The sequence below is a fragment of the Triturus cristatus genome, chromosome 4_2, assembly GCF_964204655.1.
Source record: "Triturus cristatus chromosome 4_2, aTriCri1.1, whole genome shotgun sequence".
In the NCBI taxonomy this organism is placed as follows: domain Eukaryota; kingdom Metazoa; phylum Chordata; class Amphibia; order Caudata; family Salamandridae; genus Triturus; species Triturus cristatus.
In genome coordinates, this window is record NC_140586.1 from 70,428,894 (window position 1) to 70,454,005 (window position 25,112).

Genomic DNA, 25,112 nt, shown 5'->3' on the forward strand with positions numbered 1-25,112 from the left:
AAGGATTTTATCCTTTTTTCGGCAGACCATCCCTTCTACTGCTGGTAGGGCTATGGGAGCCAGCTATGTTTATCTCTTAGAAAATTCCCTCTATTGGAGCTGAAGATGTCTGGTCTTTGCCACACATTTTGGCTATATTTGAAGCATCCTTTCCAGCTCGGAGCATGCATATGAATACACCAAACACAGAACTCTGTAATAGATGTCTTTATTTCTCAGCATACGATCACACACTGCACTTTCATTATGTCATAACCAATTAATAAAACCAGTCGCCCAGAACTACAAGGGTCCCACACAACAGCCACATCATATTTCTTCAATATGTCATCCAGGCGCTTGCACTAGTCAGCCAGATTGAGTGGTATGACATGGTTGAGATGTCAGGGGTTCTGCTCCTTGATCTGGACCTTCAGGCGGGATTGCCTCATTCATGATTGGGGGAACTGACGAATATCGCAATAGGTGCTTAATTGTGACGAGTCCCATGTGATGGACTTTCCGGGACGATGTACTGTCACCCTGTGTCCTTTGCACATCACATCCCTCAGAGGATCGACAGCAAATGGATTCTGTGTCTTCTGATTTTGTGTCTTCTTGACCAGGATCCAGTCACCTTCATCGAAGACTGTTTCCTGAGCTTGACGATGATGATCAGCATATGTTTTCACCTGGCACGTTCAAGACGTGTCTGTGACACAAACCTGGTCAACAATTAAGGATCAGTCTACAGTCCACTGTAGCAGTTTGGTTACGATGGCTCTCCCAAACGGCAATGTGGCAGATCTCTCAAGTTGTGGCGTGAGGAGTTGAACGAGAAGCATGGAGGGTTTGACATAGTACTGCTTTAACTTTATTCCCTCCATTGACGCACGCTGAAGAGGTGTGCTCTTTTGATGCTTGACATTTAGTCTGACCAGACACTCCTTGAATTAGTTGATATTGAACAGCGGATTGTCTGATTTGAGAATGGCGGGGATGCCCCATGCTGCAAAGATATCATTCTGCCATTCTATGACTGCACTGTTAGTTTTGTCTTCTTGAGCCATGGTGGTGTCATAGACGTTCCAACATGGTATTTGGAATTTGGGTTGGCATCTGTGTGCAGAACGTTGCTGTCTGTCGACCCAAGTATCTTTAAAGGAGTCCATTAGGGGACTTGGGGCCCAATTAAGAGTACAGCGGTCCCAAAACTGCTATACTTGTGGTGGCGATCGGACTGCCCGATTAAGAGTTTGGAAGTCAGACTGCCACTAGCCCGACACAAGACCACCACCAGGATCCTGGGTCCCAATGGGGCAATGGTAGGAAAGCAGTGGGCTGTGTCGGTGCTGCCAAAGCCAGCACCGCCGTGCTGATCATGACCTACCTTACTGCAGACCTTTTCATGACAGGGACCCCGCCATGACAATATCAGCAGAAAAGCTAGGAAAGGGGCACCAAATAGGGTCACAGGTAGTTTTTGCACATGGAGTGTATGCATGGGACATGACATGGTGCGTGGCACCAGAGTGCACCAACGTGCAAGTGGCACATCCAATGCGGCAGCATATCCTTCAGGCTCTGTAAGAGCCAAAGCAAGCTGCCGCCATTGCACCACCGAGACAACACCGCCAGCCTGGCGGTGTTGTCATAATGCAGCGGTCGGGAAGTTGCAGGCTTGATGGCATTGTGCTGACCGCCACAAAGGCAGTCCGGTAGTTGGACTGCCAATCTTTTAATCAGGCCATTCATTTGCACTGGTTTTGTGGGTACAATGGACTTTCTATAAATGAGTTGTAGTAGTTAGCTAACTCTGTTACAGGTACAAAGGGTAGTGCAATATATTTTTAATTCAAATACAATTTGGCTGTTTGTTGCATATTCTACACTTAGTACAGATTGTTGGAGGTGTCTCCAAATGCACAGATTGTTGGAGGTGTCTCCAAATGCTTTGATTAAAGTGTCAGAACATCCTTGTATGGCTGTTTGTGGGTACAGCATAAGTATAGTTTGCGTCATTGCTTCTTCAAGGTTCTTCGATGTAAAGTTAAGTATAGTAAACCTGTACTATATATTTATATTAAGATTCTTGATATTTTGGGTCTCAATATTTAGGCCTCAATATTTTGTAGTCCCATTTTGTAGAAAGGAAAAAGATCTTGTCTTACCTCTCTCCAAATACAGACATTGCTCTTTTATCAAAAAACACATTTGTCCCAACGAAAATCAGACAAAGTGAAATTAGACTGGGTGGAAGTGTGATATAACGCAGCCAAATAGAACAGATACCTGGAATCCAACAGTTCACTGCTCATAGCTCTAACAAATATGATGATACCGTACTGCAGAAGAAATCTCTGCCTGGTAAAATCTTGAAGGTCTGGATGATGCAGGAGAATGTTATTTGTTTACAATACAGTTCATACTTAACAAGATGTTGACAGCCTGATCCGTTCATGCCCCAAATAAAATCAGAACTCATTCCCTGTACAGAGTCTGATGAAATTTGGTTCCATTACTGGAGAAGACTAGAGATTGCCCTAGACCCAACTTGTGATTGAACAAACCTGGTAGACTCAAGCAATTATGTTTATAGGTAATGTTAGGGGATGTGATGACAGATCATGGCCTGATGGGTGTCTGAAGGCTGGTACATTCAACCAAGATTGATCACTCATCTCTATTGTATGCCAATTGCACCAAGGGAATATTATGCATCTTTATCACTGGCTCACTGCTGCCAAATGTGTTGCATTGATACATCCATGCGGACACACTATCTGATCACTCTCCAGAGACCTTAATCCTTGAATGTATCCTGGCTGTCCTTCTACTCAAATCATGGAAAATTAACCAAGCATAAACTTACTGCTGAAAAGAATGAGCTAGAAATCATAGCAAGACATATCTGTTGGAAAACAGAGTAACCTCATAGGAAGCGGATAGGACTTCTCTACAAGTGGGAATGATGAGAGAGAGTGCCTTACAGAAGAAGATGATTAAGTGGGAACAGAAGTGACTTGAATCCTCTTTTAAGACCTATCACCTAGATACAAAAGACACTCCACTGACTGAAACAGAAAACTGCTAAGATCTCTCTTAACTCACTCTTTACCTCCAGAGCTGATCATTCCCTTATGCATCTACAATGGCAAATTTATTAAGAGGTTGAAAATTCTAGATGCACTTAGGTATCTCAGAGAGTGCACGGTTGAGTTGCTATCATCTAATATATCCAGGGCATCGTGCAAAAGCATCCCCAATACCAGAGCCACCAGAAATATGCAGCTTGAGAGTGCCAAATTATGCAGCAGGGTTAAGTAAATTTTGTGGCAGGTTTGAGTAAAATATATGGCAAGAAAAAGCTAATTATGCCGCATGAAGCAGCACATTTTGTATTAGTATTTCAACATTATTTAGTAATTTGTAAACTTGAAAACACTGTCTGGGTATCGGTTGCATCTCATTAGAACTTGTTTAACCCCTTCCATGCTGCGCAAATTCCGCCGCTGTGCTGACGGAATCTTGCGCGGGCGTGGTCATGACGGAACGGTTCCGTCATGAGCACAGCTCAACCGTGGCTCATGACGGAACCGTTCCGTCATGAGCACCGAAGGGGTTAACACACAAATATAGCAATAAGCAACAGAAAGGTGACCAGTCCAGCTTTGCAAAGGACCTTCCACCGAGCAGCAACATGTGTCGCTTCATTTTTATAACTTTTGAACAGTTTGAGCTAGAATTTTTTTTTTGTTAATAACTGCAGATCTTGTGACAGATGGAATATGTGTAAAATGTGACAAATCTATAATGATGTGAAAATCGCCTCAGCTGCACAATTGCATAAACCCAGTGGCCTTCCTCAAAACATACTGATATATTTGATACTTACTATATAGAGTTGTATATTACAGGGATTGGGTAAACCAAACCTGCAGAGGAGTGGGGAAACCACATCTGCAGAGGAAGATGTATTTTCCTGGCAATACATACCTCAAGTGGAAACAGAGGAGAAAGCCCTACTAGAAGGAGGATATCAGAGGATGAAATTACTTATCCATCACTTAATTGCCATTAACCCAATGTTTGGAGAAAGATTCTATAAGCTGGGCAAAGCACAACTGACTGACATTCTGTATGATTCACTCACACAAGAAAGAAGAATCCACTGGTACTTGGATTATGGTTGTACAAGGCTTTAGTTTGTGTTCGTCCTAAACCCGTCAGGGACACCTTATAAAGTGTTAGCTATCTCCCAATATTTTCAAACAATGTATTGTTGAAGACTCTGGTTAAAATTCTAACAGGCATATGGTCACCCATCATAAACTCAGTCGCAAGTGAAATAAGTTAATAGATGGTGGATCAGGTGGTTCAGTGGACACATGTATCCACTTCAGGAATCTTTGTTTGATCTCATGGGAAGAGGTTTCTATCCCAGGGGGTCCAATCAGATCTTCATAATTCTGACGTCAATAGAAAGACTACTATTGTACTATTGTTGGGTAACAATAAACATATTATTTTAGCACCAAGAGACCTAAGGGTACAAGTGCATTTTAAAATACATGTTTTAAATTATTTGTCCTTGGCTTCTCATACCAAAAACATCATGGGACATTGTGTCTTCTGTTATGCCTCAGCAAGGACATCTTGGAAGAAGCTATATTTATCTCACTGGATGCTGAAGAGGAATTTGTTTGTTATATGGGGTATCTGTTGCTAACACTTAAAAAAGACCTGGATAGGACAGAGTATGTATAAAAAATGTGTGGGCCATGTGTTAACCTTGTGGCACAGGAAATGTGTGGGGCAGCTATTCAATACTTTTGCAGTTCACAGGGGCATGAGACAGAGATGCCCGTTATTGCCTGTTCTCTTCCTGTTAGTTCCAGAACCTCTAGAAACAGGTAACTGTTGATAACACACTATCTCTGTGGGGACTTATACATCGCTATAATCACACACTATATCTGTGGGAACCTAGGCATGTGGATAATCGCACACTATCTCTGTGGGGACCTGGGCATGTCTTTAATCACACACTATCTCTGTGGGGACCTGGGCATGTCTATAGTCACACACTATCACTGTGGGGACCTGGGCATGTCTATAATCACACTCATTCTCTTTGGCGACAATGGTAATACTATAGTCACACACCATCTTTTTGGGGACTTGAGCGTTCTTGTAATTACGCGAAAGCTCTGTTTTGGCTTGAGAATCATCGGTTTTGCATTCTCTGTATGGGGCTTTGTGAATACTGAAAAGTAGTAAAGTTAGACTTTTGGTCTAAGCTTACAATTGTGAAACTGCAAAAATAGAAAAGTTAGATTTTTTGTCTAAGTTTACCTTTGTGAACCGGGCCCTATTTTAATGAGGATTTAAACACAATCATTTTCATGCACTATCTCTGTGGAGACTTAAACATCGCTATAATAACACACTATCTTTGTGGGGGCTTGAAAAAAACTATAATAAAACACTATCTTTGTGGGGACTTGAACATTACTATAAAAACATACCATCTCTGTAGGGACTCAAGCATTTCTGTAATTAAACGCAAGCTCTGTTTCGACTTGAAGCACCAGGGGGTGCCATGAGGCACAGGGTCAAGACGGATTTGCATATAGCTGGGTCTGAACTGGGGTGGCGAAGTGAGCTTAAGAATGATGATGGATTCAACCCAGATGTGTGACTGGGGGTGAGTGCTTGAAAAGTTTCAACACTCCGTCCATCATCTCGTGTTCACTTTGTTCACCCTAAGTTGGCAGGGTATGCCCAGACGTGGATCTCTTGCTCACTTTGCCACTGGATTCAAGCAAGCCTGGCTGATGACAGGTGTTAGCCTGAAACTGGTCCTAGGATGCTTGTTTCTGGTCCAGGGAAGACCTGGCTTGGCAGTTCGGGCTGGACTGTTCCCGTGAGGCACAGGGTCAAGACTGATTTACATATAGCTGGGTCTGAACTGGGGTGGCAAAGTGAGCTAAAGAACAATGATGGATTTAACTCAGATCTGTGACTGGGGGTGAGTGACTGAAAAGTTTCAGCACTCCGTCCATCATCTCCTTGTGTTTGCTTTGACTTGAACATAATCAGCTTCACATTCTTTGTATGGGGCTTTGTGAATATTGAAAAGTAGTAAAGTTAGACTTTCTGTCTAAGTTTACCTTTGTGAATTGGGCCCTATTTTAATGAGGACTTAAACACAATCACCTTCATGCACTATCTCTGTGGGGACTTAAACATCGCTATAATCACACACTATCTTTGTGGGGACTTAAACTACACTGTAATAACACACTATCTTTGTGGGGACTTGAACATCACTATAATAACACACCATCTCTGTGGGGACTTGAACGTCTCTATGATAACACACTATCTCTGTGGGGACTTATACATCGCTATGATAACATACCATCTCTGTGGGGACTTGAGCATTCCTATAATTACACACGACCTCTGTGTGGACTTGAACATCATTGACTTCACACTCTATAATGGGATTTAAGCTTTGAATGTACACACTATTTCTATGCAGACTTAAACACAATGATCTTCACCCACTATCTCTGTGGGGACTTGAACATCTATTTTGGCAAAAATGTAAGCAGCTCATCAAGCTCTGGGTTCCACTTGACCATATTTCTTAATTCCATATGTTAATTTCTTTATGTGTTAGTTCCCTTATCTCCTAAGATGTTAAGCACTGATAAATAGGTTAAATACAGCTTTAAGGGTCTTTCCTTAAGCATTATATGATATTTTCTGGCACATTAACATAATCTGTCCATAATGTATACCCCTAGTATATATGCAGCAATTCATATATGAATAGATTATTTTATCAACAATATACAAACAACATTATAAACATTTAGCCATGTGCCTTCGACTGTATTCATTCACAAATAGTGTTACGGACCAGGTCCCCACAAGGATGGTAGCACGTGTTCAAGTCCCCACAAGTATGGTGCTGTGCGCACGATTAAATAACAATATATTTGCACATTTGAAGCAGGATCCTGTATCATGAATTTTTTCTTAACATTTTTCTGTTATTAGTGTATTTTAAAAACATTGGGAAAGGTTAGTCCCCACAAGGCAGGTATTCACACATAGTCCCCACAAGGATGGTAACACGTGTATGTGTGTGTGTGTGTGTGTGTGTGTGTGTGTATATATATATATATATATATACGCATATCTATATGGTTTGGGAGGAGTTTAATCATCATACACATTTTTTGTTTCACATTTAAATAGACTGAGTTCTACTCTGTGTAGGATTAGTTCTCTGTGGTACTATATAATTTTCAGCCTTTGGGTATATGATTTATCCTTTAATGAGAGGCTTAGGTGGAAAGACACTCTTAATAAGCATGTTAAGTGTCTATTATGATTTTTAAGGGTATGGCACCAGGGTGTCAATCCCAAAATTTCTTTTGACATTTTCACTGAAGGTACTTGGTAGCCTACATTTTTATTGATGTGGCTCAGCTTTTTGCTCTGGTACTTGCCTTATTGTTTATGTGATAGGTGAAGTTCTCTGTCTGTTGGATGTAGAACATTATTAGCCTAATTATTAGCTTAATGCTTGTATTGTGACGTTTTAAGACATTATATTGCTATTCAAGTTCTGTCTTATGGCCTGTTAACTTGAGCATGTTTATGCTTTCTCACCATTAGTGATTGCCGACTTTCCTCGTAATATATCATGTTATATTAGATCCTCAGGCGGATTTAGAATCTTAAGTGTTTCTGTTCCTTCTGTTGGAAAAGGTTATTTAATATTTCTCCCTTTCCTGGATTGTCATAACGCTGTGCGTTATTTCTGAGGATTTTCTGATGTTTCTGAACATTTTTCTCCAATTGTGAACCAATTCTTCTGTATGCAGTTTTAATGTAGGTTGATCTTTGAAGGGGGAGTGGCATAAGCCTTTAAGTTTCTATCCTTTGTTGAAGTCTTTTATTCCTGACATTCAGGATCTTTGCTATCTTAAGGGTCAATCCTTTTGTTATGTATCTGTCTGTAGTTGCTGGTAGGCAACTCTTTTCCTTATTTCCTACCTCTAAAGACTGTATGTTGGGTTCACACATTGTAAAGTGTGGTTCCTAGAGGGTCAGACAGATTAATGTTCGCCTTTCTCAGTGGTCGGATTCTTTTATTTTGGAATTCTTTTTAAAGTTTTAGATTTCGGTCTTTTACCAGACCTTCGGTAGATGGTCTCTTTTCACAAAGCAAAGTCTTGTGTACACTTTTTGTTTTGGTTAGGTTATCAAGATTTTTTTAATTCTTGATATCTTATTTGATGTTATATTCCCATTGTTTAATTGTGATCTTTTAGGCAACTTGCATTACCCTGATGGGTAGTATGCTGTTGCTTTTCCATGGGTATGATTCCTCTATAATCACATGCTGTTCTGTCTCCCTCTTACCTGCGCATTATCTCTATTTACTATCATGTTACGTTACATACGTGTATGTATACACACACACACACACACACACACACACACACACATACACACACACACACACACACACACACACACACACACACACACACATATATATTATTTACTTGTGTGTATGTGTGATATTCCAGAGGTCCTTGTACGTCTCTAGTTATTTTTTCTATGGAAGGACTGCTTCTCTGTCAACAGGAGCTAATGTTGCCTTGGACTTCTCTTTTATATGAACATTTTCTCCATGGAGGATGGATTTTTTTCTGTGTAGTTCACAGAGCAGTTCTGACCTCCATTGGTTTACAGGTGTTGTTCAATGACAAGGCCGGCTGTTATGGGTACATAGGTTTTGAACATGCTGTGGGAGTGGAGTATATAGCCAGATAGTTGTGAATAAATTGTTATTGCCATCGGTAGTACCTTCCCCATGATTTTATTGTCTTATAATTTCTGTTACTGTTGTTATATCCACAGTTATTGTGAGGTGATTGATTGTATTGACAGGGGTAGATTATTTCCATGGTTTAAATGTCTTGCGGCTTTATCTAGCTACGGGCCCTTCTAGTGGACTTCATACGGTTCAGTAGGTTTATGCTCACCTACATTATTTTAAATTGCCAGTCTGTTTTCTTTTTCAGGCCCGGGTTAGTCTTAGTAAGAGACGTTTTATGGTTAACAGTTTGCAGAACTTCCTCCGTGGACAGTATGGCTTTGGAATTTGATTCTAACGCAAAGAATATGCAGCTAGCTGTCTCGGTCAGATGAAAAAGTTACTTACCTTCAGTAACGCATTATCTGGTAGAGACAGGATCTAGCCGAAGATTTCTTAACGATCCTCCCCACTCAGCGAACGGAGTCCTTCTGGGTCTCAATTGTTTTGTTTTTGTCTTTCATGAAAGAAATATATATATAGTAGAGGAAAAGAGGGAGGGAGAATCTTATTTAATGTATGAATTCTCTTTCATTTCAAGATTTTCATTGGGATATTCATATACTGAGTTTTGGGTAGGAATTCTGTCTTTATTTGACAGATGAGCGTCCTTTTGTTTAAGCACACTGTCAATAGACAGTTTCAGTTTGTGGTCCACGTTTTGAGTGCGGAAAAAGGCACGGAAAAAAATGACTTTAGCGAGGGAGTTATATGAACTCTGTTGACGTCACATCCTATTGATGTCGTCGATGCGGAGTTGCGTGATACCCTCTGCCGGCGAGCAGACATGCTGTGGGGAAATTTGTTTGGGATCAAGTCTTGTGCCCAGGGAGGATTCTAAAGTAAGGAATCTGCGGCTAGATCCTGTCTCTACCAGATAATGCGTTACTTATCGAAGGTATGTAATTTGTTCTTTTTGCCGATGTATGCAACATTTACAAAAAGCAAAATGCTTTTTGCAAATGCTAAACAGCATCTGCAACAAAAATAAACACCATGATGCAGATGCCTTTGTTGGCCACATCATTTTGTAGGCATGTGCATGTGTCACCAAGCATGTGCACACGTATATAGTGACACAGGCACCTCTTAGATTGTAAGAACAAAATTACTTTTTATATTTGAGAGCCCCCTCTGGGTGTAGTGGAGTGCTTGGAAGCAAATAGCCATAAAAATATAAGTACAAATAAAATGTAAATGCTCAAAACAAAGCTAGGTGGGGGAGGAGGAAAAAAGCAGCACACAAGGTAGAGCGCTACATAAAGCAGGGGTAGAGAGGTTTGGCAGTGGGAAAAGGTACATGAGAGAAAGAAGCGCACAAGGGAGAGTGCCACATGGAGCGCAGGAGGATTAGAGGGCAGTTGGCAGGGTTGAAGCTCATGTGAGAGAGCTGGAAAACACACTCTTGGCGTTTAAAAAAAAGAAAACAGTCATTTCCAAAAAGTCAGCAGTTGAAAGGCTAAAAGTCAGCCAATCAGAAGGATGGTAAAGAGACTGCTCTAGAAGAGAGAGAAACTCAAGAAGAAAATCCATTGGATAAGAACCGAATTAATGGGATTGACAGTAAAGCCAACTAATGGAAGCATAGGGAGGGTTCTAAGACCACATTCAGCTCTTGGTATGGCATACTAATGTCTCTAGCAACCAAGCAGCTAAAAACTGCCTGATAGGCGAGGCTTAAAACTAATAGGCACTGTTCACTTCTTTCTATTTAAAAACATCCTGTCATTTGTTTTAAAGCCATTATCGTAATTGAATAACGAGTAATAAAAATATTTGACCTCCATCTTCACCACAGTTGCAAGTGCAGTGCTATTAGTGCCTAGATTAATGTTTCTAACAGAAACTGAAAGTGTGTCTACTCTTTGCCAGCACAGACATTATTAGTAAAATGATTTGCATCTGGTTGTGTTTTCTGACTTGCCATGCACTCCTAGTATCAATCAATCAAAACATTTGTAGAGCGCGCTACTCACCCTTGAGGGTCTCAAGGCGCTAAGGGTGGGGGTAGGCAGCTACTGGTCGAACAGCCATTTCTTGAGGCGTCTCCTGAAGGTCAGCAGGTCCTGGGTCTTAGGTAGATGGGCGGGGAGGGTGTCCCATGTCTCTGCGGCGAGGTGGGAGAAGGATCTGCCACCAGTGGTCAGTTGGCGGATGCGTGGGACGGTAGCGAGGGCGAGGTCGGTGGAGCGCAGTTGGAGGTTCGGGGTGTAGGACAGTCGTTCGTTGAGGTAAGCTGGTCCGGTGTTGTGGAGTGCTTTGTGCGCATGGGTTAGGAGTTTGAAAGTGATCCTCTTGTTGACTGGGAGCCAATGCATGTCTCGTAGGTGGGTGGTGCTGTGGCGGGGGAGTCCGAGGATGAGGCGTGCGGAGGCGTTCTGTATGCGCTGGAGTCTCTTCTGGAGTGTAGCTGTGGTTCCTGCGTAGAGTGCGTTGCCGGGAGTCCAGCCTGCTGCTGACGAGCGCCTGGGTGACCGTTCTCCTGGTTTTGAAGGGGATCCATCTGTAGATCTTACGGAGCATTCAGAGGGTGTTGAAGCAGGAGACGGCGTTGACTTGCTGGGTCATGGTGAGCGTTGAGTCCAGGATGAACCACAGATTGCGTGCGTGATTTGTGGGTATCGGGGCAGCTCCCAGCGCGGTCGGCCACCAGGAGTCGTCCCATGCAGAGGGGGTGGAGTCGAGAATGAGAACCTCTGTCTTGTCAGAGTTCAGTTTCAGACGGCTGGTCTTCCTCCATTCTGCGATGGCCTTCATTCCCACGTGGAGGTTGGATTTGGCGATGGCCGGGTCTTTGGTGAGGGAGAGGATCAGCTGCGTGTCGTCTGCGTATGAGACGATGTTGAGGTGGTGATGTCGGACGATGTTGGCGAGCGGTGCCATGTAGATGTTAGAGGGTTGGGCTGATGGATGATCCTTGGGGTACGCCGCAGGTGATCGTGGTGGCTTCAGATCGGTACGGGGGGAGGCGGACTCTCTGGGTTCTGCCGGTGAGGAAGGAGGTGATCCAGTCCAGGGTTTTGCCTCGGATACAGCGTCGTGTGTGTTGGCAAATGGTGTCGAAAGCGGCCGAGAGGTCCAGAAGGATGAGGGCCGCGGTCTCGCCCTTGTCTAGTATGGGCCTGATGTTGTCAGTGGCGGCGATGAGGGTGGTCTTGGTGCTGTGGTTGCTGCGGAAGCCGGATTTGGAGGAGTCCAGGAGGTTGTTCTCCTCCAGGAAGAGGATCAGTTGTCTGTTGGCGGTCTTCTCAATGACGTTTGCCAGGAACGGGAGCAGGGATATGGGTCTGAAGTTCTTGAGGTTCTTTGGGTCCGCCTTGGGTTTCTTGAGGAGGGCGTTGATTTCGGCGTGTTTCCAGCTGTCTGGGAAGGTGGAGGTCTCGAAGGAGCGGTGGATGATCTTTCGAAGTTGGGGTGCGATGATGGTGCTTGCCTTGTTGAAGATGTGGTGGGGGCAGGGGTCGGAAGGTGAGCCGGAGTGGATGGTGTTCATGGTTCTGGCGGTTTCTTCGTCGTTGACGTTGTTCCAGGAGAGCAGAAGATCGGTGCGTTCAGTGGATGTTGATTCTGGGGTGTCAAATGCAAAAATAACCATTGATGGACAGAATGCAGAACAATGTCATACATTCACCCCAGTACAGAGATCTGGGCCTAAATCCATCGTTTTTTGCTCACCATGCCATTCCAGTTTGAACCCAGCCATATGCAAATCAGTCTTGACCCTGTGCCTCATGGGAACAGTCCAGCCCGAAATGCCAAGGCAGGTCCTCCCTGGACTGGAAACAAGCATCCTAGGACCGGTTTCGGGGTTTCACCCCTCTTCAGCCAGGATAGCTTGATTCCAGTGGCATGGAGAGCACGGGACTCACGTCTGAGCATACCCGTCCCACTCGGGGTGACAAATGCAAAAACAACAATTGATGGACAGAATGCAGAACAATGTCATACATTCACCCCAGTACAGAGATCTGGGCCTAAATCCATTGTTTTTTTTCTCTGGTTGATTCTGGGGTGTCGGCATGTGCCGTTTGCGTCTGGGTATCGAAGCTGTTGTAGATGTCTGTGATTTTGCGGTGGAAGAAGGTAGCCAGGGAGTCGCAGAGTTCTTGTGATGGTGAGAGGTCGCTGGAGCTGGGGGTGGCGAGTTCTTTCACGATGTGAGCTCTTTGCGGTTGTGTGCGTTGTTGTCTTTGCGTTCCTTGAAGGAGGTTCTTTTGACGGATCTGATGAGCTGGTGGTGTCTGCGTCTGGCGTTCATGTGGGCTGCGTGGCTATCTGGTGTCTGGTCCTTGCGCCATTGCTTCTCGAGTTTTCTGCAGGTATGCTTGGAGTTCTGGAGGTCGTCGTTGATCCAGATGGCTCTAGTGTTGGTGTGTCTGTTGGAGGGTTTCCTGATTGGGGCGAGGGTGTTGGTGCAGTCGTCGATCCATAGTCTGAAGTCGTGGGCTGCTGTGTCGGTCTCGGAGGGCTCGGGAGGAGGGTCTTGGGCGAGTGCGGTGATGAGCTGGTCTTCGGTTATTTTTTCCAGCTGTGGTGTGGGATGTGTTGCGGTTTGTTGTGTGCGGTGTGTTTCTCGAAGGAGAATTTGATGCAGTGGTGGTCGGTCCTGTGGAGTTCGGTGGTGTGGCTGAAGGTGACGTGGTCGCTGGAGGAGAAGATGGGGTCGAGCGTGTGTCCAGCGGAGTGGGTGGGTGTCGTGACGAGTTGTTTGAGTCAGAGGTTGACGAGGTTGTCGATCAGTGTTATGGATTTGTTGTCGTTGACGTTCTCTTGGTGGAAGTTCAGGTCTCCAAGGAGTATGTAATCTGTGGAGGCGATGGCGTGCGTGCTGATGAGGTCGGCGATGGATTCACTGGACTGTGGTCGGGGGTCTGTAGACGAGGGTTCCTCTGAGGGTGGGGGTGGTGTTGACGTGGATCTGGAAGTGTAGGTGTTCGGCCATGTTGAGGGCGTCTTCGGTGCTGGTTGAGACTCTGATGGTGTCCCTGTGGATGATGGCGATTCTTCCTCCAGGTTTGTAGTTCCGGTCTCTACACGTGATCTTGTAGCCGTCGGGGATGGCTATGGCCGGTACCGAGGAGGTGTTCATCTAGTTTTCCGTCAGGAATGCGACGTCCGGGGCGGAGGAGTCGAGCAGGTCCCAAAGTTCGAGGGAGTGCTTGTGGACTGTGCGGGTGTTGAGCAATATGCAGCTGAGATGGTTGTGGCCTGTAGTGTTGGGATGGGCAAGGAATGCTGGTGTGAGCAGGCTGGAAAAGCTGCAACTACGGCAGGTGAAGGGTCCGTGGGTGATCTTCGGGGAGGCCTGGAAGCAGGTGGAGTTTCGGCCGTCGTTGAGTGCGTGGAGGGTGTTTGCGTCGTAGCGGCGTCTGGTCCTGTGGAGCTCGCAGGGGCCAAGGGGTCTGGCGCTGGGCGAGGTCCAGGCGCTTACGGGTGCAGACGGGCTTGCCTTAGGCGCGACCGCACTGCGGTCGGCATTTGTAGGGCAGGGACGAGCAGCTGGGAGGCGGGAGCAGGGCGGGAGCGGGGCGGGAGACTGGGTGCGAGCGGCGGGAAAAAGAAAACAAGAACACAACCAAGAGGTAATGGGCACAAATGAAAACGGGCACAAAAGGAAGTTATAAAGGAAGGTATACGCTCACGCTAAGACAGTGCCTAGCACAATAATCAAAATAAAGTCACACAGGCAAGACAGGCTGAGGGTGGGCTTGAACCCTACCACGGAGGGCTGGCTGGCTACAAGGGCAACGCTGATCGCCGCGGAGCTGCCAGGGAGATTGATGTCCTGGGACCAAGGTCTGAGGACTCATGCGTGCTCCCCGGCAGCGGTCGGCATTTGTACGGAGGGGGGGGGGGGAAGATGCGCAGCTGGGAGGCAGGAGCGGGGCAGGAGACAGGGTGAGAGCGGTGGGGAAAAGAAAATAAGAACACAACCAAGAGGTAATGGGCACAAAAGAAAAGAGGCACAAAAGGAAGTTATAAAGAAAGTTATACGCACACGCTAAGACGGTACCAAGCACAATAATAAAAAAAAGTCACACAGGCAAAGACGGGATGAGGGTGGGCTTGAACCCTACCACGGAGGGCTGGCTGGCTACAAGGGCAACGCTGATCGCCGCGGAGCTGCCGGGGAGAGTGATGTCCTGGGATTAAGGTCTGAGGACTCAAGTATCAAGCGTTGGGTTTAGAATCTTTCTACTTTTTGGGGGCTTCAGGCATAGCCAAATTGGCCCATAATCCTATTGATGAAACCCACAACATACAAGGACACACACTCAAATGTATTTCATATTTAGTGCTGCCAGGTGCCACGCATCACAGGCTAGAGTAACACATATCAAAGAAGTTTGTGCATCACTGCATAGTCTTCGACTTAGCACACATTTAAATAATCGGGGCTGATGTATTTTTTTTAAAGAAAAAAATATTTCTCTATCCAAGGGGACTAAATAGATGGTTTGTGGGTTGTCTCACCACCCTCCTAATAAATGCTGAAGGAGGTCCTGTCGGGTCTAACAGTGTCAGTCAGCTTTCACATGGGTTGCGGCCATCCTATCAGTGGTGGATGCTCAGGATGTTGGCTAAACCTCCTTGTCACATCAAAAATAAAACCCCTCTGAGCATGACCCACCACCGAAGCTAGGCTACCCCGATGATTAAAATTAGTGGGGGTAATTTATATTAGATGTTTTAGTCCCAGTGGCTAATGTTTTGAAGGAAGGATAGACTCAGACTTGGTATAGTTCTGTTTCACATCTTTGGCGTTTTGAGGGAAGGGACATAAAATGGCACAGCCGTGAGGAGGATTGGAAAGACTTAGCAGCCATTGTATAATACAAACTTATAGGATGCCTACTGATGCAGTTCTGTTAAAGGGCAGTTCCATACCACACAAACTATGCAAATGCACTCTTACTGTAGTGATCCTCAGAATGGGAAATAGCCTATCAACACTGGCTCACTAAACGAACAGTTCACTTACGCTGAATTTCGCTAATCATAGTTGCTAATATGTCTGACCTGGGTTTTTGGAAAAAAACAGGAGGCATGCTCCGACTGGTAGTTTTACTATTCGGATTACTTCCCGTTACATGTTCCATCATGCTTAAGGTAGATGATTAAAAAATCAGGACTTGATGAACTTCACCCCAATGACATCTGGCCAGTTATCTGCTATAAACTATTCTGGGATTGAGGCTTTTGGGGGTGGACAGTGAAATCAAGTGCTATTTGACAAAGGCAGGCATTTTTGTCAAAATGTTTCCTTTCCATGTAGTCAACTTATGACAGTAAAGCTAGTTATATTTAAAGATTGGCACCATGTTGGACTGTTTGGCAGTTATATTGAAAGTTTCTCAATAAGAAAAGTCAGTGGTTGCTTTATGCATCAAAACTCATACCTGGTTGGATTAATTCTTGTATGTTTATTGGTGTATGCAGACTCCTCGTGCTGCAAACCCAGTAGAAAGAAACATTCTCAGGTTAATTCTGATCTGATTCAGTTTTTTGCTGTTCCCAGGAACAACATCCAAAGCCACCAACTGAGAAGACAGGGGACGACGAGGACAAGATGCCTCCATACGATGAAGTCACCCATGCCCTCATAGAAGGTATGATTTCTTGGAGAAAAACATGCACTGTGTTCCTACATGGATAGTACTGGGCATCGTAAGAGGGAAAAGATATGAGTAGGATTATTTCTGATGGATACTTCTAATCACAGATTCCTCAACTTGTAAATATCCCCAGGCAACATTTTTTCTCTTCTGTAGTGATGAGTGAAGCCACATGTACCATCTCACCCATGTGGGCTGACGCAGTTACTTTCTTCCACGCATTCAGATGCAACAGATTCTACTGCAAATTTTCTGTTGTTCCAGGGATGTTCCCACCAAAAGCAACCGGTTTTAAACTGTGTAGGAATTTCTCAAACTTATGTCTGTGACAGATCACCACCATGTGGGCTTCTGGTGTTTGGGTTCAATACCAGACTCCAAGACCTGCAACAACCATGCCCAGATAACCCTAAAGACCATACGAGAACATAAAGTGAAACTCTACTTGGCCAAGCACCAAAAGGCTCCTTGCTGGTCCCGCTGCAGGTCGAAGTCGAGAGCGCAGACCCACAGCTGCTCCCAAAACCATTCCTGGGTCTTAGCGGTTGAAGTCATAGGCTAAGTCAAAGGAGAAATACAAGAAGTCCAAGCAGGACTCTGACCATTTTGCACCACCCTCACCCTTCAAAGACGGTGCGAGGATAGCACTGTGGTTCAAAGTCTCATTCCCCTCCTACTGAGAAGGCAATTCAGTCTTTGGCCCTGAAGTGCTCCTAGTTTCTGGGTTCTTTGGCAATGTTGCAGCAGGTTGAAGACTTTCAAGAGGCCACGCTGTTCACCATTGGCACGCATTCAGGCCCCAAGGACCCGCAGGGATCTTCAGTCAGGGTACTGCCAGTGGGTTTGTCTGTGCCCCTTAAATCCACTTCAGGTTCTGTACCAGTGTTTTTGCCAGCTTCAGGCCCAGTGCGAAAATCACACTGACCCCTCAAATGTAGATCTACATGTAGGAACAGCATCCCGTTTTGGTATCTGACTCCAAGACTGCGCCCAAATCTTGGCATGGTGTAACCAATACTGAATCCATCAATTTCTGACGCTATTTCAGATTTTTAGCTTTCACTCTGACCAGAGCCAGCCATATGGAGATGGAAATGATGGAGATTTTGTACATGGGCTTATAGGATGCCAGTGCCCTGGAAACCTCACCTGATACTGGGTTGGTTTCCCCTGCTGGACCAGAAAAAGTAGAATGCGCTCCTTTTGCCACTGATTTAAGAGGGCTGCTGAGATCCTTAACTTAATCCAGTATTGGAACTTTCATAGATTCCCATGCTTGAATCATTCCCCGTCGTCGAGATGGGAGTCCCTGGTATATATAAAAATAGTAGTACAAATCATTACAAATCAGAAACTAGTCCTAGGCCTATTCTAGTTTTGTAACATATCCACCTCTTTTTGTAAAAGAGACCAAATAAAATCAACAACCAATCAGATCAGCCTAACCCTGTAGAACCTTCCTGAGAGAACCTCAGACCCTCAGATTTTCTACCGCACGCTGTGCTAGGGAGTCTCAACTGAACTCTACTCCTTTTTTCCTTGTTAAATCTATTCCTAGAGTTTTTTCAAGAGTTTTTCTTCAACTTTTTTCTTCAGCTTTGCTCAACAGGTCTGAGAAGGAGAAAAAAGGCCTTTTTAGAGCTTGTGCCACCTGCTCTAAAGAGAGGCTTTACGTGGCTGACCCTCACAAGGACTGCATCTATTGCCTGTATCCAGATCATAAAGCCAAAGATTGCAAGGTATGCTGTACTTTTTCCACTAAATCCTTGATGGACCGTGAGGGACGTCTCCTGACCTGGCTCCAGAAGTTAAAATCCAGGAGGGAGCCTATCTTCAATGACGATAGTGATGGGGACTCATCAGCTGCGTCTTCTAGGAGATCTCTAAAAAGGGTGAGATCTGACCCGTCTTCCGCTGAAGACCGTCCTGGGAAAGCCTCTAAAAAGACCTCACATGGGTCTGACAGGTAAAGTCCAAGCAAATCTCCTCACCGAGGTGTAAAGGAGAGGGAAGGACTTTCTACAGGAGAGACTGCAGTGAGGAAGCCGAGCTCTGTTCCTCCTTTTTCTCCTCCTCACAGAAAAAAAGGACTTCAAAAAGCCCTCTTCTGTTGCCTCTGAGGGAAAACATGTTAAGAAAATTCCGCCGTCGACGACGCTCCCGGCGACACAGTCGACGAAGATGCCATCATCATCTTTGTCGACATGCAGCGAAAAGGTAAAATCTCCTCAGTCTTCTGTGACTCCGACGGGATCGTCGACGAGAGTCTCCTTACCTTCACCAACAGTGCAGCTTTCATCGTCGACGATGCCTGATGCGGCGTCATCAGTCATGGTGAAGATGTCGACGACTAGGATGACGACGGCCGCGGTTACTACAAAGACGGCTTTGACGTCGACAGTCCTAACAATGGTATCGCCGACAGGGCCGACGATGACAACATCTACATCGTCGACGACCTCGTCGACGACAGATACAATTTCTGCTGTAATCATCAGGAAATGTCACATTACCCCTGAGATCACTTCCCCAAGCAAAGTGACACCTTTGCTACCTACTCACCTCCTAGAGGAGGAGGATTTGGGAGAAGGTCCTTATGGCTATGCACATAGCCCTTCTAAACTGCGCGTTAAGTGCCAAGACTTGGGATTCTGAGGATGGGTATGATGACGAACAGGTGTATGATCCTCCCCAAGACTATCATGGAGGTTATCAGGAGGAGTTGGACTGTATGTCATCCTCCTTGATTTCTGACTTGCAGTTCATGCTCTCTGACTATAAAAAGAGGTTTCCAACGTCATCTCCGGTGCAGGAACTAGTTTCAGTTCCCGCTCTTCCGCCTGTGTGGGCTTCCACACCTCGGCTGCCACCTCCTCCACTGCAATTGATAGTGGATCAACCACCTACAGTTCCTCTTGTCCAGGATGTTACCTCGGATGATGACCAGGGACAGACAGATCTCCCGGATCCAGACAGGGAATGGGATGATTACATTATCCCTACTCCTCCTTCCCCTTCTCCGGTGCCAGTGGATTCTCCACCTGGGGACATTGGTGGTTTCCATAGTTTGTTAGAGAGGGCAGCTAAAAGGTTCGATCTGCCTATGCCATCGGTGCAGTCGGAATGTTTCTTGTACGACTTTAAAGAGCCTTTTAAAATGTCGGTGAGGACAATCCCTATTGTTGAACATGTTTGGGAAGAGGGATTCAAGGTTATGAAGACCCCAGCTACGGTGGTCCCGGTGTTTCCTTGTTTAGAGAAAAAATACAAGGCCCCGGAGGACAGCGCGGCTTGCCTGGTGAGCCAACTGAAGACGGACTCTATTATTTCCCAGGTAGCACAGAGGAAATCTAGAAATACAGCGACTCCTCTAACAACGCCTCCAGATAAAGAAGGCAGACACTTGAACAATGCTGGCAAAAGGTTTTCATCAATGTCCAGCCTGCTTGTCAAAGCGGCTAATGCTTTAGCCATCTTGGGGTGCTACGACCGCCAGATGTGGTGTGACCTCACCCCCTATCTAGACCAACTGCCTGAGGACAGCAGGGCCGAAGCATAAAAGATTCTCCTGGAAAGAGAGAGGGCCTCATCGGAGGTAATTGACTGTGCAATGGATATTGCAACAACTGCGTTCCGTTCCCTGGCTGGAGCTGCAGTCCTTAGACGCCAAGGATGGCTTTGTGCTACCTCATTCAGACCAGAGGTTCAAAACAAGATTTTAGATATTCCATTTGATGGAGAAGTGCTCTTTTGGTAAACATATAGACGATGCGCTCCAGGACATTAAAAAAGACACGGACACTGCGCGTTCATTAGGGACGCTGCAATACCGCAAGGTCCCTTTTCGGGGTGCAAGAGGTAGAGGTCTACCCTTATACAGAGGAGGGTACCAGCAATACCGGTACTCCTCGTATACGCCTGCCTCGCAGTCCTACTGTCCGCAGTATAACCAACGGCAAGGTCAGTCCTCTTCTTATTCAAGATCTATGAGCAGGACGCCAGGGGAAGCAGTCCTCTAGGCGCCAATAGCGACTGCCTGGTTCTGTCTACTGTTCCCCCCCCCTCATGTAACACCTGTGGGGGGCAGGATATCGCAATACTTCCAAGACTAGCAACAAATAACATCGAATCGTTGGGTTCTCAATATCATCCAATTCGGCCACACATTGGAGTTTGTCCATCCTCCTCCAACCAAACTCCCTCGCGCCACAGCAACGAAACCTCTTCATCTCCTGCATTTAGAGGTGCAACAGATGCTGCAAAAAGAGGCGATAGAACCTGTCCCCATCTCGCAGAGGGGAGAGGGGTTCTATTTCCGGGTTCTTTCTAGTTCACATGCCTGTGGAAAAGTGACGCCCTATTCTAGATCTGAGGGAGCTCAACACCTATCTCATCAAACAGTTGTTTTGAATGGTCTCCTTACAGGACATTCTTAGTCTTTTAAATTCGGGTGATTTCACAGCCACTCTAGAGCTAGAGGATGCATATTTTCAGGTTCCCACTCGTCCATCCCACACGAAGTTCCTTCGCTTCACAGTAGCCAAGAGCCACTTTCAATTCAATGTCCTCCCCTTTGGCCTCAGATCGGCACCAAGAGTCTTTACAAAAATACTAGCTCCAGTGGCTGCTTTTCTAAAGAAACAGCACCAGGTTTTCCCTTACCTGGACGAATAGTTGCTAAAAGCTCCTATCAAGGCTGCAGCCGAGAGGTCTGTGGCAGCTTGTACAAAGCTGTTCAGGAATACGGGTCTTACCCTCAACGCAGAAAAATCTAATTTGTGCCCTTCAAAGAACGCCAAATTCCTGGGAGTCATATTGGACACGTCCCAGAACAAGGCTTTTCCCGCAGTGGAAAGACCAGCAGAGCTAAGGTCAATGGCCCACCTACTTTGAGAAAGGTCACTTTCAGTTCCCCTCTACAAGTCCCTTCTGGGATCCATTTTGTCCTGTATTCCTCTGATTCCTCACTGCAGGTTACGAATGCACCCTCTTCAAAAACAGCTGGACGTGCAGTGGCGCCAGGTGGAGGGATCTTTCGAACATGTGATCACAATAACGGCACCAATGAGGGAAGCCGCCTCATGGTGGACTCGCGAGGAGAACATTTCCCAAGGTCTCTCCTTCATGGTCACCCCAGCTCCTCTATCACAACAGATGCATCGCTGGAAGGCTGGGGAGCGGTCTTGCAGGACCTCCAGATAAGTGGTCGGTGGCTAAACCACCATCGTCTGTTACACATCCATCTGCTGGAACTCAGGGCAATTTGCCTAACCTTGCAGGCTTTCCTCCCAAGGATAAAAAATTCATCGGTTTTAATAAGGACAGACAGCACTACGGCCATGCATTGTATCAACAAGCAGGGCGGCACAAGATCTTGCCCGCTATCATCGGAAGCTCAGGTCGTCTGGGAATGGGCAATCTTGCATGGAGTCTCACTAAAGGAGGAGCATCTCCCAGGGATGCTAAATGAGACAGCGGACACACTAAGCAGACTGAAGTCAGTCAGTCAGCCACGAATGGGAGTTGGATCAGCAGACTCTAGAGGAGATTTTTCGTCTATGGGGCAGACCGGCTATAGATCTCTTTGCTACTCCGGCGAACAAGAAATGCCGGTTCTACGCAAGCTGGCATCACCATCAGGAATCCTTGGGGAATGCCTTTTCGATGGCATGGCCAGGTGCCTTTGTTTACGCCTTTCCCCCCATCCCGCTGATCCCCAGACTTCTCAGGAAGCTGAAGACGGAGCCATGCAAAATGATTCTAATAGCACCGTCCTGGCCTCGCCAGTACTGGTTCACGGAGCTGCTTCTTCTATCCCTGGAGCATCTGGTGCCTTTGGAACCGATCCCATCTCTGGTGACAATGTCCCGGGGCCAAGTATTTCATCCGGATCCCCGATCCCTGCAATTATCGGCGTGGCTCCTGAACACAGAGAATTTCTCGATGTAAGATTCTCTGCGGAATGTAGACATTCTCTCTCAAGCTCGTGCTCAAAATACAAACAAAACCTACTGGTTGAAGTGCAAGAGGTTTTGCCACTGGTGCCATGACTCGAGAGTTCATCCTTTCTCTTCCTTGGCTCATGAAATCCTTCCTTACATTTTTTCCTTGGCGAAAGCGGGCCTGGCTCATTCATCTATTAAAGTTCATCTGCCAGCCATATCTCGCTTCAGGAGAGCATCCTCTGGCCCTTCGCTCTGGTTGGCAAGGATTATTAAGCAGTTTAAGAAAGGCCTTTTTCGAGCCTTCCCTACAGTGAAGCCTCCTCCACCACTGTGGCACCTTAATCTAGTCTTGTCCCAGCTCATGAAGCATCCCTTTGAGCCTATACATAAAACAGACTTGAAATTTCTCTCTTGAAAGGTGGCTCTTCTTCTAGCCTTGACTTCAGCTGGAAGGTTCACTAAGTTACAGGCACTCATCAATTTAAGAATGAAACAGTTATACTCCGTACCAACCCCAAGTTCATCCCAAAGGTACCTTCGAACTTCGGCCAAGAGGTCCCTTCACTCATTGGATATTCAATGTTGCCTGAAGTTCTAAGGATTTTAGAAAGTCACCCCAACTCTTTGTGGCTTACAGCGCCCCTCATAAAGGTTTTCCCCTTTCCAAACCAGGTATTGCATGTTGGATTTCAAGCGCTATCAAATATTGTCATCAAGCAGCAGGGACGCCCCTTGAGGGGAAGGTCCGTGCTCACTCCACGAGGGCGATCTCTTCTTCAACGGCCCTCTTTGCTGGAGTGCCTATCCGGGACATATGCAGAGCAGCAACCTGAGAGAGCACTCGTAGCTTCACAAGACATAACTGCTTGGATTCTTCAATGCGCAGCAACGCTGCTGTGGGTTAAGCAGTTTTGAGGAACCTCTTTCAATAAGCGGTGAGCTTTCCCTCTCATCCCTCCTTACTTTTCTCTTATACCTTCTTCGCACATTCTTTCATAGATTTCAATTTGGGTGCTTATGTCTGAGTGCATGCAGGGATATATTGTTTACATTTGAATTTTGACGTTCTTTTTTATTTCACTGTCTTTTAAAAAAAGAAAGTCTAAACTGCGATATGTTATTTAGTGCTTTCCTTAATCTTATTGACGCATTGTTAATATCAGTTTGATTTGATACACACAAAGAAATGTGCTCATGACTGCTAGCTACTCTGATTCAAGCATGGAAATCTATGAAAGTTCCAATACTGGAGTAAGATAACAGTTACTTAGCTGTAACTTTAGTTCTCCAGAATTGGAAACTTTCTTAGATTCACATGCGACCCACCCTCCTCTCCTGGGAAAGCTCGACCTTCTGCATTTTATGGTTGGACAGTGGCACTACGGCTACGAAAATCTGTGGGTCTGAGGTGTTCTCAGGAAGGTTCTACAGGGTGAGGCTGATCTGATTGGTTGTTGATTTTATTTGGTCTCTTTTACAAAAAGAGGTGGATATGTTATAAACCTAGAATGGGCCTAGGCCTGGTTTCTAATTTGTAATGATTTGTACTACTATTTTTATATATACCGGGGACTCCCATCTCGACGACGGGGAATGATTCAAGCATGTGTATCTATGAAAGTTTCCAATACTGGAGAACTAAAGTTACAGGTAAGTAGCTTGTTTTCTTTCATCCGACTACTAGGGAGGTAAAAATAAATGTACTGACTGAGGTCCTGCTGCTTGGCCAGGCAGCAACAGAACCTATTTTGGCTTTCAGACAAGCCATCACGGACACACCTTTGAGCACTTGAGCTGAACAGTTCACCTGGCCTCCACCAGTCAACTGTTAAGTTGCCCTTTGCCATAGACCTCCCGGCAACCTGGATTTCTTGACCCAGCTCCCAACTTCTGAAAGTTTGGCAGTGCAGGTGCCCACCAGCAGGATGAACTCTAACTTGTTTTCCCATCACTTCACTGTAAGTTGAAAAGCGTGGCTATGTTTGGGAATGTTCTTCTCAGCGGGCCTTGCCTTAGGGTTGGTCTAGACGAGCTGTTTCCTGCGCTCCCCGTCAACTTGCGTGCTTCTTTAGGCCAGCCCATTCAAGATGGTTGGGATATGGCCAAATTTATCATCTACTGAAGCCTAGACACCACGGGATGGCTTGCTTGAGCTATGGTAACTAGTGTGGTGCTTAGATGCCACACATGGATGAGATCCTCAGGCTTCTCTGGACACATCCAGGCATACTTAATCGAAATGCCTTTCAATGGCTCCAGTCTGTTTAGTGAAAAGGTGGACTCAGCCCTGAAGCAATCCCCACACTTTTGCCCTTTTAGGGGGTATTCCACGAACTTGGCATATAGGCGGCATCAGGCTCACCCACACTAGGGCTCCTGGGACTGTCGAGGTTGAGGCCATGAGCTAAGCAGTCACCAACCTGGCTATTTGGGACAGCTTTCTTCCCATTCCTCTACCTCTCCGGGAACAGTCTTTCTCTGGACAAAGCCATCCGGCGGGAGACTGTCAGCCGCTTCCTGCTGGGGTTGCAACACACCACATCCGACAAGTGGGCCCCTCAGATTGTCCACCGGGGCTATATCCACCTATTCCTTTTTGATTCATCGCATCTGCCACTTGCACCGGACCACCTTTCAGAGGACCATCTGGCTGTTTTATGACAGGAA

The 25,112-nt window shown here is 45.9% G+C and overlaps 1 protein-coding gene across 1 annotated transcript in view; it reads left to right on the top strand.

The window, feature by feature from the left end:
• Positions 1-25,112, top strand: part of PRKCSH (PRKCSH beta subunit of glucosidase II) — a 377,155-nt gene that overhangs the window by 165,140 nt on the left and 186,903 nt on the right. The window contains exon 11 of the mRNA XM_085600555.1: positions 16,404-16,494. Coding sequence (XP_085456681.1) covers positions 16,404-16,494 — 91 coding nt within the window. The remainder of the gene's footprint in view (positions 1-16,403; positions 16,495-25,112) is intronic.